The sequence below is a fragment of the Mobula birostris genome, chromosome 6 (assembly GCF_030028105.1).
Source record: "Mobula birostris isolate sMobBir1 chromosome 6, sMobBir1.hap1, whole genome shotgun sequence".
Classification (NCBI taxonomy): Eukaryota; Metazoa; Chordata; class Chondrichthyes; order Myliobatiformes; family Myliobatidae; genus Mobula; species Mobula birostris.
This window is the reverse complement of record NC_092375.1, coordinates 168,188,757-168,212,617: the sequence shown is the minus strand read 5'-3', so window position 1 is coordinate 168,212,617 and position 23,861 is coordinate 168,188,757. Positions and strand designations below refer to the sequence as shown.

General features: G+C 40.3%; 1 protein-coding gene across 1 annotated transcript in view; it reads right to left on the bottom strand.

Moving 5' to 3' along the window:
- Positions 1 to 13,981: 13,981 nt before the first annotated feature.
- The window catches only part of chn1 (chimerin 1), a 112,360-nt gene continuing 102,480 nt past the window's right edge, over positions 13,982 to 23,861 (bottom strand). Inside the window, exons 12-14 of the mRNA XM_072259642.1 lie at positions 22,283 to 22,420; positions 17,171 to 17,276; positions 13,982 to 15,125 (exon numbers count right to left, since the gene is read on the bottom strand). Coding sequence (XP_072115743.1) covers positions 14,954 to 15,125; positions 17,171 to 17,276; positions 22,283 to 22,420 — 416 coding nt within the window. The 3' untranslated portion in view covers positions 13,982 to 14,953. The remainder of the gene's footprint in view (positions 15,126 to 17,170; positions 17,277 to 22,282; positions 22,421 to 23,861) is intronic.

The following is a 23,861-nucleotide window of genomic DNA, read 5'->3' as shown; positions in this document are numbered from 1 at the left end:
CAAAAGAAGTTTGGGGGCAGGAGGTACACAGTTAGTGCAAGCCTCCTTTGTGGTCATTCCCCTCAGCAACCAGTATACCCCTTTGGATATTGCTGGAAGGGGTGACAGCAACAGCCAGGCCAGTGGCACTGAAGCCTGTTTTGAGGCTCAGCAGCAAACAGTAAAGTCAGATGAGTGATTATGATAGAAGACCCAGACGTTAGGGGAATGGACAGGAAATTCTGTGGCTGCGAAAAAGATGCCCAGATGGCGAGTTGCCTCCCAGGTGCTAGGGTCAAGGATGTCTCAGAGTAGCTGGAGAATATCCTCAAGTGGGAGGGTGAGCAGCCAGAAGTCGTGGTGGACATTGACACCAATGATATATGTAGAAAGGGGGAAGAGGTCCTGAGGAAAATGGTACAGATGATGAGTAGCTGAGGACCTGGTGCAGGGGGCAGGGTTTCAGATGTCTAGATCATTGAAATCTCTTCAGGGGAAGGTACATATGACCTGTACAAAAAGGACAGATTACATCTGAATCCAAGGAGGACCAATATACTTGCGGGCAGGTTTGCTAGAGTTCTTAGAGTGGGTTTAAACTAATTTGGCAGGGGGATGGGAATCGGAGTGATAGAGCTGAGAATGGGGCAGTTGGAAAACAAGCAGATGAAGTGTGTAGTGAGACTGTGAAGAAGGACAGGTAGATGATAGGGCAAAATTGGAGTCAGTGGGATGAGTTGAAGTGTAATGGGAAGGGCAGAATTGAAAAGGGCGATGAATACAGGACAGAGGGTGTTATATTTGAATGCATACATTATAGGGAATAAGGTAAGTGATCTTGTAGCACAGTTAGAGATTGGCAGGTTTAACATTGTGGGCATCACAGGGTCATGGCTGAAAGAAGACCATAATTGGGAGGTTAACATCCAAGAATACACCCCTTGTATCGAAAGGTCAGACAGGTATGCAGTGGCTCTGTTGGTAAAAAAAATGAAATCAAATCCTGAGAAAGAGGTAGCATAGGATTGGAAGATGTAGAATCCTTGTGGGTAGAGTTAAGGAACTGCAAGAGACTCTGATGAGAGTTATATACAGACCTCTGAACAGTAGCTAGGATGTGAGATATAAGTTAAAATTGGGAATAGAAAAGGCATGTAAAAAAGGCAATATTTTGAAATTGATGGGGGATTTCAATATGCAAGTAGGTTGATAAAATCAGTTGGGTGCTGGATCCCAAGAGAGAATTTGTAGAATGCCTCAGAGATGGCTTTTTAGAGCAGCTTGTGGTTGAGCCCACTAGGGGAAGGGCAATTCTGGATTGAGGGTTGTGTAATGAACCTGATTTGATTAGGGAGCTTATGATAAAGGAACCCTTAGGAAGCAGTGATTATGATAGAATTCACCCTTCAGTTTGAGAGGAAGAAGCTAAAGGTAGATGTATAGGGGCATGAGAGAGGAGCTGGCCAAAATTGATTGGAAGACGACACTAGCAGGGATGATGGCAGAACACAGCAATAGCTGGAGTGTTTGGGGGTAATTTGGAAGGTGCAGGATAGGTACATCCCAACGATGAAGTATTCTAAAGGGATGATGGAGCAACCGTGGCTAACAAAGGAAGTCAAAGACTGCATAAAATGAAAACAGAGGGCATATAATATAGCAAAAGTTAGTGGAAAGCTAGAGGATTGGGAAGGTTTTAAAAACCAATCAAAGGCAACTAAAAAACCCATAAGGAGAGAAAGTATGTAAGCTAGCCAATAATATGAGAGAGGATACCAGAAGATTTTTTCAGATATATAAAGCGTGAAAGAGAGTCAAGAATGGTTATTGGACTGCTGGAAAATTACACTGGAGAGGTAGTAATGGGGTTCAAAGAATAAATATTTTGCATCAATCTTCACTGTGGGAGATGTGAGCAGTATTCCAGAAATCCTAGAGTGTTGAAGGTCAGAAGTGAGTGTAGTTGCTGTAACTAAGTAGAAGGTGCTTGGGAAGCTGAAAGGTCTGAAGGTAGATAGGTCACCTGGACCAGATGGATAACACCTCAGAAAGAAGTAGATGAAAGGATTGTGCAGGTGTTAGTAATGATCTTTCATGAATCACTAGATTCTGGAATGGTTCCAGAGGACTGGCAAATTGCAAATGTCATTCCACTCTTTAAGAAGGGAGGACAGAAGAAAGGAAATTATAGGTCAGCTAGCCTGATTTCAGTGACTGGAAGGACGTTGGAGTTGATTGTTAAGGGTGTGGTTTCAGGGTATTTGGAGACACATGGTAAAATAGGCCAATAGGCATGGTTTCCTTAAGGAGGCCTGACAAATCTGTTGGAATTCTTTGAGGAAATAACAGGCAGGATAGACAATGGAGAGTCAGTGGATGTTGCTTCTTTGGATTTTCAGAGGGCCTTTGACAAGGTGCTGCACACGAGCTCCGTGGAAGTGTACAGCTACAGAGACACTATTGCAGTTCTGGCATTGGAACTTGCAGTTCAATCCCTGCATCCTCTATAAGAAGTTCACACATCTTCCTCATAGAATGTGTGGTTTCCTCCCACAGTCCGGAGACATACCAGTTTGTAGGTTAATTGGTCTTTGCAAATTGTCCCATGATTAGCTTAGGGTTCAACTGGTGGGTTGCTGGTGGCACAGCTTGAAGGGCCAGAATGGCCTTTCTGTACTATATCTCTAAATAAATAAATGAGATAATAGCCTACAGTATTTCCTGAAAGATACTAGCTTGGATAGAAGACTGGCTGACTGGCAGGAGGCAAAGGGTGGGAATAAAGGAGGCTTTTTTTGGTTGGCTGCTAGTGACTAGTGATGTTCTGCAGTGGTTGGTGTTGGGACCGCTTCTTTTCACGTTATCTGTAAATGATGGAATTGATGGTTTTGTGGCCAAGTGGATGATACAAAGGTAGGTGGAGGGGCAGGTAGTGTCAGGGAAGCAGGGAGTTGAGGACGGGAAAATAAGTGACAGACAGTCATGCACTTTGGAATAAATTCAAAAATCAGAGGTACAAAGGGACTTGGGAGTCCTTGTTCAAGATTCCTTAAAGGTTAATTTGCATGTTAAATTGGTGGTAAGGAAAGCAATGCAATGTTAGCATTCATTTGAGATGATTAGAATATAAAATCAAAAATGTAATGTTGAGGCTTTATAAGGCATTGGTCAGATTGCACTTGGAATATTGCGAGCAGTTTTGTGCCTCTAACCTAAGAAAGGATGCGTTGACATTGGAGAGGTTTCACGAGAATGGTTCCAGAAATGAAACAGCGAGGAGCGTCTGATGGGTCTGTGCCTGAACTTGCTGGAGATTAGAGGAATGATGATGGATCACATTGAAACCTATCAGAATCAGAATCAGGATTATTATCACTAGCATGTGATGTGAAATTTGTTAACTTAGCAGCAGCAGTTCAATGCAATACATAATCTGGCAGACAGAGAAAAAATAATAATAAATAAAATAAAACAATAATAAACAAGTAAATCAATTATGTATATTGAATAGATTTTTGAAAATATACAAAAACAGAAATACTGTATATTAAAATACACAATACCTGGATGACCTTTGTGTGAAAATCCTGTGGGAAGATGACAACTGCCCTGGATCATCGCAAATCGTGAAATGGTTTGTTGTGATTCTCCTGAATTTTAAAGTCAAGTTAATTTATAATGGTGTCATCTGTCAATTTTGTAGTGCCTTGAACATCAGAAGATTAAAGGTTGGCTTTATTTGTCATATGTACATTTAAACCTACAGTGAAATGCATTGTTTGCATCAATGACCAACATGGTTCAATAAGGTGCCCACAAGTGTTGCTGTTGCTTTGGGTGCCAACATAGCATGCCCTCAACTTACTAAACCTAACCTGTACATCGCTGAAATGCGTGAGAAAACGCACATAGTCATGAGGAGGAATGTGCAAACTCTTCACAGAAAGTGCTGGGAATTAAACCCTATTTAGTGATGGCTGATGCTGTAAAGTATTACACTAACTGTTATGCTACTGTGCCACTTTGTGGGGCCCCAGGCAGAACATGCAACAATTTGAGGGATAAACAGTTCGCTTGAGGTTATGCTTTTAAACTGGCTGTAGAATTACCTCCCTAAACCTCCCCAAACCTCCCCTTCAGCTCCCTCTTAGCACAACATGTTGTTCTTGTTCCTTTCCATGTCCTGTGACACATTGGCTGGCAACCTTTCTGTTGCTTTAGCATTTTTGTCTGTTTTCTACAAGGCTAACACTCAACCCAGCACAGATGGAAAGCGTGCAAGAAGCCAGCCAGATTCGAACCCAGGATCACTCGCCTCAAAGTCCGGTGCAGATGCCATTACACCACAGACTGGCATCTAGCACAACATGACTGAGTGATAAGTCTTCAGCCCATTTATTTATCACATGTACATCGAAACATACAGTGAAACATTCAATACAACTAAGGATGTGCTGGGGGAAGCCTACAAATGTCGCCATACGTTCCGGCACCAACATAGTATGCCCACCGTGTTCAGCAGAACAACACAATGCAATTTACAACACAGAATATCACAAGCAGCAGCAACAACAGAACAAAACAAGATAGCAAGGAAAGGAAGTCCCTTTCCCATCCACCAATCCCTCGCACACACAGGCCTCCAACCCCAAGACAGGCAGGAATGAAAGGGTTATCGCATGAGCAGCTCTGGGTGTGTCTGGCAGATGGAGTTCAACCCAGATAAGTGTGAGGTGGTTCATTTTGGTAGGTCAAATATGATGGCAGAATATAGTATTAATGCTAAGACTCTTGGCAGTGTGGATGATCAGAGAGATCTTGGGGTCTGAGTCCATAGGACACTCAAACGTCGACTGCACCTCTTCCTACAGATGCTGCCTGGCCTGCTGCGTTCACCAGCAACTTTGATGTGTGTTACCCAGGTTGATTCTGTGGTTAAGAAGGCATACGGTGCATCGGCCTTCATCAATCGTGAGATTGATTTTAAGAGCTGAGAGGTAATGTTGGAGTTATATAGGACCCTGGTCAGACCCCACTTGGAGTACTGTGCTCAGTTCTGGTCACCTCACTACGGGAAGGATGTGGAAACCATAGAAAGGGTGCAGAGATTTACAAGGATGTTGCCTGGACTGGGGAGCATCCCTTATGAGAATAAGTTGAGTGAACTCGGCCTTTTCTCCTTGGAGCGATGGAGGATGAGAGGTGACCTGATAGAGGTGTACAAGATAATGAGAGGCATTGATTGTGTGGATAGTCAGAGGCTTTTTCCCAGGGCTGAAATGGCTAGCATGAGAGGGCATAGTTTTAAGATGCTTGGAAGTAGGTACAGAGGAGATGTCAGGGGTAAGTTTTTTTACGCAGAGTGTTGAGTGCGTGGTATGGGTTGCCAATGATGGTGGTGGAGGCAGATACGACAGGGTCTTTTAAGAGACTCCTGGATAGGTACATGGAGCTTAGGGAAATAGAGGGCTATGGGTAACCCTAGGTAATTTCTAAGGTAGGACATGTTTGGCACAGCTTTGCAGGCCGAAGGGCCTGTATTGTGCCGTAGGTTTTCTATGTTTTTTTTTCCTGTGTTTTTAAAAAAAGTGAGGTAGTGCCCAAAGCTTCAATGTCCATTTAGGAATCAGATGGCAGAGGGGAAGAAGCTGTTCCTGAATCGCTAAGTGTGTCCCTTGAGAAAAGGGCATGCCCTGAGTGCTGGAGGTCCTTAATAATGGACACTGCCTTTCTGAGACACCGTGCCCTTAAAGATGTCCTGGGGACTTTGTTGGCTAGTGCCCAAGATGGAGCTGACTAGATTTACAACCTTCTGCAGCTTCTTTCAGTCCTGTGCAGTAGCCCCTCCATACCAGACAGTGATGCAGCCTGTCAGAATGCTCTCCACAGTACAACTAGAGAAGTTTTTGAGTGTATTTGTTGATATGCCAAATCTTTTCAAACTCCTAATAAAGTATAGCTGCTGTCTTGCCTTCTTTATGACTACATCGATATGTTGGAACCAGGTTAGATCCTCAGAGATCTTGACACCCAGGAACTTGAAGCTGCTCACTCTCTCCACTTCTGATCCCCCTATGAGGATTGGTATGTGTTCCTTTGTCTTACCCTTCCTGAAGTCCACAATCAACTGTTTGGTCTTACTGACGTTGAGTGCCAGGTTGTTGCTGCGGCAGCATTCCACTAGTTGGCATATCTCACTCCTGTACGCCCTCTCGTCACCACCTGAGATTCTACCAACAATGCTTGTATCATCAGCAAATTTGCAGATGGTACTTGAGCTATGCGTAGCCACACAGTCATGTGTATACAGAGGATATTTAAAAAGTGGGTAATTGTAGAGGATGTTTCCTACAATGGCAGAGTCTAGGACTAGAGGGCACAGCCTCAGAAGATGAAGGTTGTCCATTTATAGCACAGATGATGATGAATTTCTTTAGCCAGAAGGTGGTGAATCTGTGGAATTCATTGGCACAGGCTGCTGTAGAGGCCAAGTTATTGAGTATACTTAAAGAAAGGTTGTTGGGTTCTCAATTAGTCAGGATGTCAAAGGTTACAGGGAGAAGGCAGAAGAATAGGGTTCAGAGGGTAATAAATCAGCCTCGAGGGAATGGCGGAGCAGACTGGGTGGATTGAATAGTCTAATTCTGCCCCTATGGCTATGGCCTTATAGGGATGTTATACAGTATCTGGAGTCATGGCGAGATTCTTCTGCAACTCTATCATCTTGAAGGAGAAGTATATTATGTGATCTTGTCAGTATTGAATAGGTGAAAACCATTGATTTTACATTTCATTTAATAAAAACAGATGATTTACTAGATCTGATGATATATGAAAAAGGTATTTTTAATATGTTTGATAAGGTGCTATTAAAATAATTAAGATTTTATATGCTACTTTCTTGTTGTGCAATATATAGTCCCCAACTACATCCCATGCTTGGCTTGGCCCTCAGAGCTTCCTTTCTCGGCTGTCTGAAACTTCCAATTTCACGGCATACACTGGGTAGGCACGAGGTTCTGCTGGTTCTCCTGGCTTTCTATGAAATATCAGACCTTTAATGCCACAAGCTTCTAATATACGACTTTTAAAAATATTGACAAATATACTTTTAATACACAGAATATCTTGCAATTACCCTGACAACCAAGAGTTTGCAAATGCAGAATGCTTAGCTTTGAGTGGATCCAAATAGATGCATTTTGATCTGTCCAGGCGATTCAGCCTTACATCTTTCATTGATCCAGTAACTTCCTAATGTCTGTTGATGTCTTAAATCCAATTACCCAGAATCAGCAGAAATAGGTTAATAGTGCAAAATTCAATTTGCAGTTGTGGCTCAGCATATTATCTCAGCAGACTAAGTAATGAAAGCATGGGCAACACATCTTGTCAGGCCAGTTAGGAGAAGATCTGTAGCCAGTTTGTTGAGATACAAAAGATATACGAAAGTGTTCATGGATCAATGCCATTGTATCATAGAAGATCGTAGATTTTATGTAGAAATGAATGGAATTAAGAGTAGGTGGCGTCCACAAAATAACGGACTACCACGGGGATCAGTCCTGGCACCTCTACTATTTAATGTTTACACAAGTGACCAACCAACCCTTCCTAACACACGCGGGTTTACCTATGCAAACAACTTATGCATAGCAACACAAGCTAACTCCTTCCAAGAAGTTGAAGTATGATTTACAGCAGTCCTCGAAGCAATGAAGCAGTATTATGAATAATGGTCTCTGAACCCAAATCCATCAAAAACTCAAGTGTGTGCATTCCACCTGAGGAATCGAGAAGCAGCTCGGAAACTCAAGATCTTCTGGTGTGGGAAGGAGCTCGAACACCATCCGACTCCAATTTACCTGGGCGTGACACTGGATCGGACGCTCTCATTTGCCACCCACATCCAAAAACTCCGAGGGAAAGTTGGCTCTCGCAATTTTCTCTTGAAAAAAATTAGCATGCATGAAATGGGGAGCTAATGTTCACACACTTAGATCAACTGCCCTAGCACTCTGCTATGCACCTGCAGAATACTGTGCACTTGTGTGGGGCAGATCAGCCCACGCAAAAAAACATAGACCTGTTGCTTAACGAAGCCTGCCGAATAATCACGGGCACACTGCACCCACACCCACTAACATCATTTACAGACTTGCAGGTACTGCTCCCCCAGAGATCCGAAGACACACTACAACAAAAATTGAAAAAAGTAAACAGAACTCGGATCCACGGCACCCACTACATTATCATGTGCCAGTTTCCAACCGCCTAAAATCGAGGAAGAGCTTTGCTACAGTGGAGGAACTACCGCACGTACAGGATTGGCCTCTGGCAACAAACAGAAGCCAGAACCCCACCAAACAATACAGTGCAAGACCCCATAGAAATGTTGCCAGACGGGGCACTGCTTGACAGACGGAGGGGTGCACTCTCAACAGAGCGAGAGCAGGAGTTTGTAGGACGGGAGACAATATGGTGAAGTGAGGTTTAAAGACCAGCGAATCCTGTGAGTGTGGAGAAAGGGTGCAGAACATTGAACACGTTCTGTGCAGTTGCCCACTCTCACCTGATTTAGCTGACACTGACCTGCTCAACATCAACCAAACAGTACTAGAGTGGCTGGCTGTCTGGTGTGACAAGCTATGATGATGAATGCCATTGGTTGGACCTTCAGCATATGTGTAGATTACATGAAATTTGAAAGTGTCAGAACAGTCAAAGATAAACTGAATATATATATCTTTATTCTCTTTTCCTACATTCCCAAACATGGAAGATTACACCAAGCCAAAGGCTGGTTTGATAGGTGCTGATGCTGTTAGGGTTTTCAACAGAGTTTGGAGAGGGAGTTGCAAAGGGGAGAGAATTTCTTCCATTTAGCCCTGCAACATAAGGATGCCAATTCTGACCAGAAAACCAAACATGACTGAAACATCCTTTCACAATTTGTTTTCCTGATGTGCTATATACATCAGTCCTCTCTGCCAACTTAAGCTTAAATCCCAAGACAGTTTTTGTGCTTGGTTTGTGGTGTATCTAGGTAGCATTCCTGGGTTATTTCTGCTTGTCTCCAAAGTTAATGTTTTATCCTTCTCTCTGGACCTGGACAATCATTCATAGTCTGACAATGTGATTGGCTAAACACAAGTCCACTCTGTTCACAGTTGATGGTCTCTAACTCTTCTGTCAACCTATTTCCAAATATGATAAAAATACTAATAAAACAATCTTCTCATTGATAAGACTGCTTGAATTGCTCCAATACAGACCAAACTAAGTTGAAGAAACAGAACCTCATCTTAATACTGACTAGCTCTCATGAAGTCATCAACTTGCAATATTTACTCCCCCTCTCCACAGATGCTTCTGAATATTTCCATTATCTTTTTAGATTCCCAGTAAATGCCACGTGGTATGCCTCTCAGCTTTAGTACTGCTTTACCTCATTCATCTTTTTCTGTCTTCAAAAGACAAATTATGAATACAAGTCATTTTCCCCACTTCCAACCCAAGCTGGCACCAGCGCTATTTGTCAGTCTCCGCAGGCATTTACACTTCACTAATTTAAACATTACTTGCTACTCATCTTGCTCGAGCATATCCAGAACTTTTGTTATTTGTTTATTGTTGTTTGATTACAATGCAAGCAGAAATTAGGCCCTGAATGAATTTATTACTTATGCCTTCAATAAAATTAATAAAATACAGGTATTTGCTTCTGCGTGGTTAAAATAGGTTTTTATGTTCTTTTCATGTTAAATATCAAATGATGACATAATTGATGGCTTTGTGGCCAAGTTTGCAGAATATACAAATTTATTGGAGGGGCAGGTAGTGTTGAGGAAGCAGGTAGTTTGCAGAAGGGAGAATGGGCAAAGAAGTAACCCTAACTCCTCTTTGTAAACCAAAGGCCAACCTCCAGGATGTACACTTTGCTCTGTTGAAATATCACTAAAGCAATTACAGGTTGTCTTCATGTTATGTATGTCCAACTTATGGACAGCCTGCACACACAAATGACTGTTTGGGACACTGGTGGGATGGATGGGGACAGACTTGTTGGCAGTTCTGTGACTGAAGGAATTGTCTGCGGGATAACAGCAGGCATTTCTAAATGCCATCTGATTACCTCCTACTCCCACCCCCAAGGTGCAACAAAATGGGGCTGGGTCAAGTCAAGCAGAGCTGTGACTGCTTAGCACTCAATCAGTGGTCTTGCTTCCCACATTTGTTTTCTTTCTCTCACACACACTTTTTTCTGTTCATTATGAACCAATGAATGCCAAACACTTCTCAGGAGCAGAATCCTGTCATAACCTGGGGACTGACTGTACACTACCTACTTAATATATATATATAAGTTTGAGGGTTATGGAAAATATGCTTTCATAGTCTGTTATCTATTTATATACAAAATAAATTAATACTGAGAAGAAAGCTTGTAAAATATTAGTTGTTTTAAATTTTTGACTTATGATTTGAATTAAACTTTCCAGCATTGTAGTTGTATGTAATTGTCATTGGAAGAGAAAGAAATGTACAGTGAAAAAAAAAATCAAGGGTGCACTCAAGGCCACCTTGAAATAAATGCAACATTCTGACTTATTTCTGGGAATCTCTCACTCTTCACTACTTCAGATGGAGAAGGAGCATTCAGAATAGCACCAAGAACCTTGAGCTCAAATGTTAGGAACACACATAAGCCCATCATAAACTACACACCCCTTGGTTCTTTGGGCATGTCTGTTGTTTCCTGATTAGCCCCACGAGTTGCCTCAAAACTCACAGAAGTGGATGTGAGTCAAGTTCAAAGTAATGTAAAAGTAAAAAACAACCGGTAATCTTACTGATTAATCACATACCAACATGCTCAGCATCAAGGAGATGAAAATTGTTGCTTCAAATGTAAAACACTTTTCAACTCGTCTCCTTAAAATAGCTAAGGATAGATATAATGCCTATCTGCAATTTAGATCAGATAATAAAGCTGCAAAGGCTCTCTTCAACCTTACTTCAATGATTTCTGTACTTAACTATCTGATGAAGGGCTGAGAGAAAGCAGCAGACTGTTTAAATTGACAATAAATGGTTAACAGTAACATTAGAAACTCTTGATCAGTAGTAGTCATTTATTGCTGATGTTTCTGAAGTTTGAAAGTGACAACATAATTTAAAAATAGCATATAAGTAGATCAATTAAAGCCAAGGACACCCTTTCTCAGTGATAGTCCAAATTTATTTTGGCAGTCAAGCAGTTCACAATGATACTTCACTTCTTAAAGAAAACACAAACTCACAGATATAATTGCAAACAACTGTTATTGTTATATATATTTCTATCCATTGATATATTAAAGATGGCACTTCAACACATGCAGATTTCACACTTCAGATTGCACTATTTTACAGTGACAAAAATATTTTCAGATGCTGGTTGGTTTTCAGCTGCAATCAAAATTGATGGGTATTTTCAGATCTGCAAAATTTTCTGATTTACCACCAAATAATATTTACACAAAGTTCAAAAGTTTAAATGTTTCAATGGAACCAGGCTACTCAAATGAAGTTTTAGCTTAGCAGCAAATTATATTTTGGGCATTATAAACTATAATACCTTTATTATAAAACTATGTAATTCTGTTCACCTCAACACCACCAATTGTATAACCAAAAGTAGCTTAACATGTTTTGGTTGTTTACACATTTCAGGAGCACTTACTGTAGTTATAGTAGCTTCTTTCTAAACCAAATAAATTACCTCACTCTTGGTGAGTTTTCTGACCTTAGCAGGGGCAATTATCCTCATACTCAGCACCTGCTTTCCCTATTTGAAGTAAATGAGATCTTCTGATCTTAATAATGCACTGCTTCAACTGAGCAGCAGCAATGCACACTGGAGTGCAAAACATTCCCATCCTTACAGACAGGATATTATTTACCATTAGTGATTCCTTTGAAAATCTATAGTTTGCATCTATATTCTGGCACAAGTGTCACACGTGGATCTGTTTTGATTAAATATAATTCATAAAAATAAATAAATTGTGACGAGATCCAGCTTGAATGGCAACATTTCACATCTGGTCCAATCATACCTATTAAGAAAGAGTAATCAAAACACAAACAAACTTTTGCTGTTAGCTAGTATACACTGTCCATTATATGATTTTACACATAACTCAAGGCCATTTCAGTCTTGCTTTGAACAGCACAACAGAAGATACACCATTCAAAGGTATTTACACTCAGCTATCAGTTTTTTTAAAAATACTTCTAAGTTACACTGGGGCATGTTTTCAAATAGTCCCATGAGGAACATTAGTTAACATACTATGCATTAACACTTCATCTGCCTTTATTTATTACAGTTCAGGATCATTTACCATTATAAATAATTACACAAGATCAGCAGTTGCAGACCATGGACCACAAACAGTTCTAGTTACAACACTGGCTCAATAAGTCCTGTGTATATTCCATCATTAGTTGATGAAAAATAACTTGTATTTAACAAAATAACTAAAATATTTACTAAAAGTAAAATCTAATAGCTCTCTAGAGTTACAACTTGTATAACTGTCTTGCTGGAACTATTTTTGGAGTTATACTACTGTTGTTACTCTACCTGCAGTTTCCTTCAGTATAATTCTGCAACTGGCTCAATATTCTGCTCTTGTGGCCAATCAAAAATGATAAAGATATTTTTCCTACCCTGATCTTCAATAACGGATACTTGAAACTAATCTTTGATTTGTCTTGCAAGATATTTCATATAGAGTTTAACATGTCCTTAACTCTGAGTGCTTATGTAGATATTGCCTGGGAGGTATTAAAGCCCTTTGAAGATACAGATGTAAAAATGTTAAGTATGAATCCTAACCATTAATGGGATAGAAACAGTGTTTGCTTTTACAATCCAACTGCCAGTTGGGCATATACTTCAGAAACGTTACACACATCTTTGAACCAAACAGTTGAGCCTGAAACCGAGCACCTCGAGAAATATAAATCAGCCTAGAATTTCCTGGGAGCAGCAAGAAGCGCGCACTCACCTACCCTTGTTTGTTAGGTCCCAACTTACCTTATGTGGGCCTTTAAGCAGCAACTTTGTTCATGACAATGCAGGGCCTCCTGACTGCAAATAATAAAGCATAAGCATGCCTTACCCACCAAAAAAAAATCTTTTGATAATTTAGGTTTTAAATCACCTTATGCTCAAATCTATTAGAATGTCTCTGACATACACAAACCACTAAAAAAAACTGTTGCAATTAATAAAATAAAATTTTAAAAATTTCATCAAAAATAGAATTAAGGTTAATAATACCAGAAAATTATTAAATATATTTAAATAAACCCAGTTGATTAAAAATGGTAATTAACTGAAACTTACATCCCTCTTGAGAGGCCATCCATGACTGTTGCAATGAATGGAGTTGCAAGATACGTGCCTGGTTCAACCTGATGCAAATTCAACTTATTTATATTATAAATTCTGGGAGACTAAAGTCAAGGAATGTTCTGACTTGATGAAGAATCTAATGCTGAAGCGCAGTCAGGAAATCACCAAATAACATAGGGAGTTTAGGACTTCCTTATGGTATCTCAGGAAAATTCAGACCATTTTACAAGATTCCTTCAGCTAATATGTGACTATTTTCCACTTTCAAAACATTAATGCCTATTCGTAATTTTGCATTGCTTCATTCTAAAATACAAACTAAACTGTAAAGACTACTTGAGGGGTTTCTATGATATTGATACTGACAAATGATAGCTGTAATACTACCAAATAGTCTCCCCTTCATTTTATTGAACGTTTACCAATTCTGTCACATGTCTGAGCTCAAAGAAATCTTTTTCTTGTTTATGTAGTTGATTCATATTATTTCTTATTCAAACTGAATGCATAAGGGAATGTGGAGTAAAAGTAACTAAAGCATTAAAGCCTACTCTAAGAGGAAGCATTTACTTAAAAGAGCTTATACCATCTTGAATTGACTATGTCAAATAAGTTCTTAAAAAGGACGTAAACTTCTGAAATTGCAAACTGATTTTAAACATTTAATGTAATTCAATGGATAATATTATGTATAAACATCCACTCAGACTAACACTGTACTCAGAAGTTGGTGTGCCCTTGATTTTGCCTGTAAGTTATAAATGCATTTTTAATATTCAAGGACAAGTTCTTCAATAATTTCCAACTGCCAACAATATTGGTTTTAGACTATTACTTTATACTGACTAAGAACTCATTACAATTAAGTGACCATTCAGGAATATTACCAAATGCTAAAGAGTATCACTGAATATTTATCCATTATGTTTTGTTCATAAAAATACAGTGATGTAAATTTTAATAAATAAATGTAAAAAATAAAAGTTAAATCTTTGTTTCAAATGAAACCACCTGATGATATTTCATACTGATCACATGGGTTGTACTGAAATATTATACAAAACAATTTGCTTCAGAAGAAATCTACAAGTAAAATTTACACAATTATGACAAAGTATACCAAGGTTCAAAGGACTGAAATATACAGTGGCAAGTATCACTGATTGCAATAGCTTTTATATAATATTCTGAAATCCTGTGATTATAGTCATTCCTAGTCTAGAATTATCAACTACTACAAGTGTAGTTGGATCATTTAACAAATACACAAACACAACCCACGAACATGCAAGCTCATTTAATACTATTTAAAAAAAACTAACTCCTGATGCTCCACTTAAAATGATGACAAAAATGAGGATCGAATCATGCAAGTCATAAATTTAACTCTCAATATAGAATCCAAGTATTATCCAGCAGTTTTAGTATTCAAAATTATGCCCAAGCTACAATAAAAAAAGTACAAAGGATTGCTGTCATTATGACCTGCTCACTGAAACAACTACCACAATAAAATAATCTAATGCATTTTTCCTGTGATTGTTTAAAAATGCCCTCTCTACAAGTTCAAAATAAAACATCTTCATTTTGGATGAGCATCTCTACTAATTGTCTTTGATAACGTATGTCATTTAAGGCTGCCATGGGATCCTGTTCTGGGGCTCGCATTAGAGTTGGTCCAAAGACAATCCCAAGATTCTCTGCATTCATCAGGTTGTCCTTCTCATGTCGAGTAACCCTGCGAGATACAACTATCCATTTTAGTATACTGCTTGCAATATTCACTCAAATGCAAGATAGCAAAGCTACAACTCAAATCAAGCAGCACTGTAAATTAATATATTATAGCTTTGACTCAAAATCCTATATATTTGTTTTCACTGGCTTTCTAATCAAGCATTGAGGACAAGTAAAATATCAGTGAGTTTTAAAACAGAATAAACACCTGAGGCACAAGAACAAAGCTTTAAAGAAGACCATTCAGTCTCCTCCATCCAACAGACGTGTTCAAGTTAGACAAGTTAAAGTATCAGCTTGAAAGCTGCACTTATTGTAGCCAACATTGAATGGACTGGGACCTGGGAGGAACCCAAGATAACTTAATCCAAGGGTTCCCAATTTGAGGTCCATGGAACCCTTGTTTAATGGTATTGTTCCATGGCACAAAAAAAGGTTGGGAACCCCGGTTTAATCAATCCAGCATTTCTGGTTGCACGTTGTTGGAAACAAGGTAGTCTGGTGTTTTGCATGTATGCCCTGACCTCCGTTATTATTTAGGATGGTGATATTCATGGAATCTCCTTCTCCTGTTGCTTATTAACAGAAATGGAAACTTTCAATGCACTGTGTAATGATTTGATCTGTATGAATAGTATGCAAGCAAGCTTTTAACTGAATCTCAGTATATTTGAAAATATACCAATTCCAACTTTGCTCTGCTGTAACTTACTTAAATTTCTTAATTTTGTTTACAGCATGCTCTTGTTGTTTAGCATGCATAAGGCCCTATTAGTGGCTTCATCAAATTTGTATTGTATTTTTAGGTTCCTTGCTACTGCTCCTGTGGTGTTCTTCTACACGCCTCACTGAACAGGTGCTGATCATGATAGTGTGAGACTTATGGCAAGTGATGATGTTACATATTGTGGTTTAATAGAAACTTGCTGCTGTTGATAGGATATAAAATGCTCGGTGCTTAATTTTGAGTGATAAGATGTGTTTATTTTCCAATTAGCGCTATTGACATATCAAATAACACAGTGGAGGTCTCTACTAAAGTGAAAATTAGAAAAATAGAGGCTATGGGTAACCCTAGGTAATTTTTAAGGTAAGGATATGTTTGGCACAGCTTTGTGGGCCGAAGTGCCTGTATTATGCTGTAAGTTTTCTATGTTCTATAAGATTGTATTGTATTTCCACATGGATTTTTGGGATTCTGCTACCCACTTATAACATCATTGTCAGAGGCATGTATGCATATATACAGTAAATCTGATTTTATTAACCTTTTAATTTGAAGCAGTTTCATCATGTGGTTGCTGGACCATTTTCAAGGGTAATTAAGTCAACCATATTGCTTTGATTCAGTAGGAAAAAACAAGCCAGAATAGAGAAGCAAGAAACATCTCTATTAGTAAAAATCATTGGTGAGCTCAGTGGGTTTTTGTGACAATATGACATCCTCAATGGGAGTAAAAATCCATGTTTTTTATTTTGATTTATTGAAGTAAACAAATGTATGTTCTCTCTCTGCTATGGTGGGATCTGAACTGTTGTCTCCGGATTATAAATATGGGCCTCTGTTTGCCTTTTCAGGAACAACCATAATGCTGTTATAACACAACTTAACAGATTTAATGAAATCAATCCATATTTGGAAACTGCAGAATTAGAATGGTTTTGCTTATTCAATGTTGATTCTTTGCACTTGTAAATGAGAAAATAACATATGAATTCTAAGTTCAATAGATACATCTAATACGGTTTCATGATGCATTACATTCACTGCTCCTCATTGAACTATTATGGGATGTAGTTGAGCGACATTTGGTTCCTTGATTTTTTTCTTCCTCTAACAGATTGATTGGAAGTATTTTTAGTTTGCATTCTGCCAGAAGCATGGAGGGAACAGATATATTGGCATGTATATAGAACTAGTGTAGATTTAGTTTTCAACCATTTTCTATCATTTTTAGATAAGAAATGGAATACATCTATCAAGCTCAAATACAATATTTGGAATTTTATAACTAATATAAACAAACTTCAATAGCTATGCCTTACTTCTTTAAATGAGCCATAAGGTATCTTAGAGTTTCACAGTGTGCAGGTGGCAACATTTTTAATGCTTCATGAATTGACTCTAATCGTGCATCAGGATCTGGAATCTCTGCAAAAGAAACAGAATATAAATCACTCAAACTTTAAATGATTTAAACATTTTCAGAATTTCACAAATGATTTCTTCAATCAGCAGAAATCATGAAATTTAATAAAAGTTACTTGAGAAGAAGCACATTTTAAATGTAAAATACTTCATTCATAACTAGGCGATATTGCCTATTGCTTTATAGGCTATGCCTGCTTCTTTGTTGACTCTGTAGAACAGTCCATGTTCGAAGCCTTCACTACTAATACTCTCCAAATCTTCTTCTGCTATATTGACGACTGCATTGATGCTGCTTTAAACACTCATGCTGAATTCATCAATTTCATCAACTTTGCATCCAGTTAGTCCATTTCTGACACCTCCCTCCCCTTTCTTGATCTCTCTGTCTCCATCTCTGGAGACAAACTATCAACCAACATCTTTTATAAACCTACCGATCCCCACAGTTATGCTGACCATACCTCTTCCCACACTATCTCCTGTAAAAATGCTATTCCCTTTTCTCAATTCCTTTACCTCCCCTCATCTGTTCCTAGGAAGTGGCTTTCCTTTCCAGGAAATCAGAGATGTCCTCCTTCCTCAAGGAACAGTGTTTTCCTTCTTCCACCATTGCTGCCCTCACCTGCATCCCCTCCGTTTCCTGAACATCTACATTCACCCCATCTTCCCGCTGCCTTAACAGTGATAGAGTTCCTCTGGTCCTTACCTACTACCCCATGAGACTAGGCACCTAACACATCATTTTCCGCAACTTCTGCCAACTCCAAAGGGATCCTACCACTAAACATATCTTTACCTACCCCACCCCCCGCTTTCCACAGGGATCACCCCCTCCACGATTTCCTTGTCCCTCCCTACTAATCTCCCTCCTGGCACTTAACCCTGCAAGCAGTCTAGCGCGACACCTGCCCATTCACCTCTTCCCTCACCTCCATTCAGGTGCCCAAACAGTCCTTCCAGGTGAGGCAACACTTCACCTGCAAAAATACTGGGATCATCTACTGTGTCCCGATGCAACCTCCTCTACGTTGGTGAGGCCCGTCGTAAATTGGGGGACCGCTTTGTCGAGCTCATCCGTTCTATCTGCGGAAAGCAGAACTTCTTGGTGGCCAAACATCTTAATTCTGATTCCCATTCCGACATGCCATTCCATGGCCTCCTCTTGTGCCAAGAAGAGGCCATCCTCAGGGTAGAGGAGCAGCACCTTATATTCTAAACAGGAGGAAATCTGCAGATGCTGGAAATTCAAGCAATACATACAAAATGCTGGTGGAACGCAGCAGGTCAGGCAGCATCTATAGGAAGAGGTACAGCTGCCGTTTTGGGCCGAGACCTGAAATGTCGACTGTACCTCTTCCTATAGATGCTGCCTGACCTGCTGCGTTCCACCAGCATTTTGTGTGTGTTACTTATATTCCATCTTAGTAGTCTCCAACCTGATGGCATGGTTATCTATTTCTCCTTCTGTTAAAAAAATTGTTTTCCTTCCCCTGCCTCTCTTCTTAGTCATAGTCATAGTCACACTTTATTGATCCCGAGGGAAATTGGTTTTCGTTACAGTTGCACCATAAATAGTAATAAAACCATAAATAGTTAAATAGTAATATGTAAATTATTTATGCAGGAAATAAGTCCAGGACCAGCCTATTGGCTCAGGGTGTCTGACCCTCCAAGGGAGGAGTTGTAAAGTTTGATGGCCACAGGCAGGAATGACTTCCTATGACGCTCTGTGTTGCATCTCGGTGGAATGAGTCTCTGGCTGAATGTACTCCTGTGCCCAACCAGTACATTATGTAGTGGATGGGAGACATTGTCCAAGATAGCATGCAACTTGGACAGCATCCTCTTTTCAGACACCACCGTCAGAGAGTCCAGTTCCATCCCCACAACATCACTGGCCTTACGAATGGGTTTGTTGATTCTGTTGGTGTCTGCTACCCTCAGCCTGCTGCCCCAGCACACAACAGCAAACATGATAGCACTGGCCACCACAGACTCGTAGAACATCCTCAGCGTCCGGCAGATGTTAAAGGACCTCTGTCTCCTCAGGAGATAGAGGTGGCTCTGACCCTTCTTGTAGACAGCCTCAGTGTTCTTTGACCAGTCCAGTTTATTGTCAATTCGTATCCCCAGGTATTTGTAATCCTCCACCATGTCCACACTGACCCCCTGGATGGAAACAGGGGTCACCGCTACTTTAGCTCTCCTCAGGTCTACCACCAGCTTCTTAGTCTTTTTCACATTAAGCTGCAGATAATTCTGCTCACACCATGTGACAAAGTTTCCTACCATAGCCCTGTACTCAGCCTCATCTCCCTGCTGATGCATCCAACTATGGCAGAGTCATCCGAAAACTTCTGAAGATGACAAGACTCTGTGCAGTAGGTGAAGTCCGAAGTGTAAATGGTGAAGAGAAAGGGAGACAAGACAGTCCCCTGTGGAGCCCCAGTGCTGCTGATCACTCTGTCGGACACACAATGTTGCAAGCACACGTACTGTGGTCTGCCAGTCAGGTAATCAAGAATGCATGACACCAGGGAAGCATCCACCTGCATCACTGTCAGCTTCTCCCGCAGCAGAGCAGGGCGGATGGTGTTGAACGCACTGGAGAAGCCAAAAAACATGACCCTCACAGTGCTCACTGGCTTGTCCAGGTGGTCGTAGACACGGTTCAGCAGGTAGATGATGGCGTCCTCAACTCCTAGTCGGGGCTGGTAGGCGAACTGGAGGGGATCTAAGTGTGGCCTGACCATAGGCCGGAGCAGCTCCAGAACAAGTCTCTCCAGGGTCTTCATGATATGGGAGGTCAATGCCACCGGTCTGTTGTCATTGAGGCCGCTGGGGCGCGGCGTCTTCGGCACAGGGACGAGGCAGGACGTCTTCCACAGCACAAGAACCCTCCTTCTATTCCCCACTCTGGACTTTTACCTCTTCTCACCTGTCTATTACTTCCCCCTGGGTCCCCTCTTCCTCATCTTTCTCCAATGGTTCACTCTCCTCTTCTGTCAGATTCCTTCTCCAGCCCTTGACCTTTCCACCCAACTGGTTTCACCCGTCACCTTCTAGCTGGCCTCATTCCCTCCCCCCACCTTTTTATCCTGGCATGTTCCCCCTTCTTTTCCGTCCTGACAAAGGGTCTTAGCCCACTTTGGGAGCAAGAACAGGAAGGCAGATTATTATCTGAACGGTGTGGAGTTAGGTAAGGGAGAAATACAAAGAGATCTAGGAGTACTTGTTTATCAGTCTCTGAAGGTGAATGAGCAAGTGCAGCAGGCAGTGAAGAAGGCTAATGGAATGTTGGCCTGTATTACAAAGGGAATTGAGTACAAGAGCAAGGAAATCCTTTTGCATTTGTACAGGGCCCTGGTGAGACCACACCTGGAGTATTGTGTGCAGTTTTGGTCTCCAGGGTTAAGGAAGGACATCCTGGCTGTGGAGGAAGTGCAGCGTAGGTTCACTAGGTTAATTCCTGGGATGTCTGGACTGTTTTACGCAGAGAGGTTAGAGAGACTGGGCTTGTACATGCTGGAATTAAGGAGATTGAGGGGGGATCTGATTGAGACATATAAGATTATTAAGGGATTGGACAAAATAGAGGCAGGAAATATGTTCCAGATGCTGGGAGAGTCCAGTACCAGAGGGCATGGTTTAAGAATAAGGGGTAGGTCATTTAGGACAGAGTTGAGGAGGAACTTCTTCTCCCAGAGAGTTGTGGAGGTGTGGAACGTTCTGCCTCAGAAGGCAGTGGAGGCCAATTCTCTGGATGCTTTCAAGAAGGAGCTAGATAGGTATCTTATGGATAGAGGAATCAAGGGTTATGGGGACAAGGCAGGAACCGGGTATTGATAGTAGATGATCAGCCATGATCTCAGAATGGCGGTGCAGGCTCGAAGGGCCGAATGGTCCACTTCTGCACCTGTTGTTTATTGTCCATTGTCAAAACGTTGACTGTTTATTCATTTCCACAGATGCTGCCCGACCTGCTGAGTTCCTCCAGCATTTTGTGTGTGTTGCTCTGGATTTCCAGCATTTGCAGACTTTCTCATGTCTATATTGCTTTAACAGTTTCTTTTCTTATTTATCTCACGCAAAAGGAATTTCATGGGGACAAATTTTCACCTCTTTATAAAGGGGAACAATATATAATGGAGTAAAACACTTGCTGGAAATCAGTTTCAGCTGAATTCTCTCATCTCAGCCCAGCTGCAAACTGTGCTAAGTAGAGGGAAGACTTTCCAAATCACAAAAGGACTCTTCTTCAACATAGCAACTGATGGGAATTATTGTGAGGTTTGATAAAGATGTTTAAAATTAATGAATGTTGGAACAAAGTTATGTCATGATCATTTCACCAAAGTTTGCTTGCTCTAAGCTCATAACGAGCCACTGCAGGGGAGATGAATTTAAATTGTGACCAAATCTTTAATGAAAAAAAAGAAACATTTTACAACCAAGAAATGAACTTTAAAACAACAATTAAGTACTTCCCATGGACATTAATCATTTTTGTTCGAATAGACTAAGAACAATTTGCAAGCCACAGTTCATCATTATAATTATAGATAGATACAGCATGGAAACAAATCCTTTAGTTCACAGTCTATGCTGAACATCAACTACCCATTTATAGAAATTCCACCTTAACCCAGGTTTTACTTCCTCACATTCTCATCAGATCCACTCACCTATCCACAAGGGACAAGTTACAGCGGCCAATTAACCTACAAACCTGCATATTTTTGGATATGCAAAGAAACTGCAACACTTGCAAGAATCTTAAAGTGTTGTAAGAAGAATGTACAAACATCGCACAGATAGCACCCACGGTCAGGATTCAATCCTGATCTCCAGCACTGTTAGGTTAGGCTGTGGTTCTACTAGCTGTCCCTTTGTGTTTCCTGTGATTGACAGATGACTGAACAATAAAAACCTTTTATACTAAATTGGTAAACAATAAATCAATAAAACACACAATTATATTTTATATGCATAAAATAACTACTCACGAGCAGCTTCAATAAATTTTGGATATGCATCATATGTGATAAGCGGAATAGGCAAATCTCTGAAGTAAAGTTTAAGTGCACCAGTGATAATATTTATATCTTCATAAATATTCACAGAAATGTCTGCTTTCTCACCATCTAAGAGACAAAACAGTTAACAAAAACATCAACAAATATTCAATTCAGTATCATTATTGTATTTTAATATTATGTTCAGAACAGATCAAATGTTCTCTGATTCATAATGCAGTATCTTTGTGCAAAGAGACCATAGTAGAATGCTCCTTAAGCAATATTTTAAAAGATCATAATTTTCTTCAGCTACAAGCTTCACATCTCACCATGAACAGCATCATATTACAGATATTTTAGATAGAATAATATCACAGTCTTATTATGACACAGTGAAGGGGCTACTTAGCTCATCAGGTCCATGCAGCCCCCAACACAGCAATCCCATCAGTCTCACTCCCACTCTCCTTATTACACTGAACATTTATATTATTTTCTCTCACGTACATATTACTTCCCTTTCTGAGTATCCTGTTACTCATCCACACTCAGGGATAATCTACTGTGACCAAATGATACAGCTTCCGGATGTGGAGGAAAACAGACCAGCTGGCAGAAACCCAGTCACCTGGTAGAAACTCACATAATCACTGAATAACATACAGCAGACAAGGTCGGGATTGAATATGGGTCCATGGAACTTAAAAAGCAGCAACACATGGCCACCAAGCCACTCAAAATGGCACAATCCTGCAACCACTGTAAACTGTAATTTCTTCTATAATACAGCATAAAGTGGTTTACAGCAGAAAAGGTCATGTCTGGCTTGGGAAAAATGTACAGAAATATGAAAGATGTTTTTATAAAGCTACACAGATTTACTATTTTAATTGCCGAATTTTGCAGTTAAAGTTGCATGGTTTTGATTGAAAATATTAGTATGCTTGAGGTTTAAGCAAAAAGGAGGGGTATGACATTAATCCAAGGTGATTATGGTGAAGATGGAGATGGCTGTTGAGGAGTGATAAGCAAGAACACAAAGGTTACCAATGCTGGGATCTGATAAGTAAAGGAGGTGACAATAGGAACCATAACAGGAGAGGTGAATAGTAATTGGAACCAGAACCAAAACAGGAACGAGTAGAAGTGTACGTTGGGATGGTGGCGGGAGGAGTAGTAAATAAATGGGCTTGCTGTTGTGCCAGGCCTAACCTGCCCAGGTAGAAAAGGTTTTGTGGTAAGTTCTCCAATGCATTTACCAGGGTACTACAGCAAGACCATGCTCCGATATTACAGCTTATGTGGAATTCAAAGCTGGAGAACAGCCAGGAAATCACTAGCTGGTGTTAGTCAGCAAGGACTTCCATATATGTAATGAAGTCACAAACTCCAGGACAGGGGTGACGAGTTAGTATATGCCAGTAGTCTAGCAAAGAAGTCCTGTATTTCCCTGCAAGTCTAACACATTGTATTAAGTTTGTCTCTGACTCAATATCTACCAAAAATTCAGTTTAGGGACTCTAGAATATGTGCAATATTACTGATATACAAACAGAAAATCTTAAGT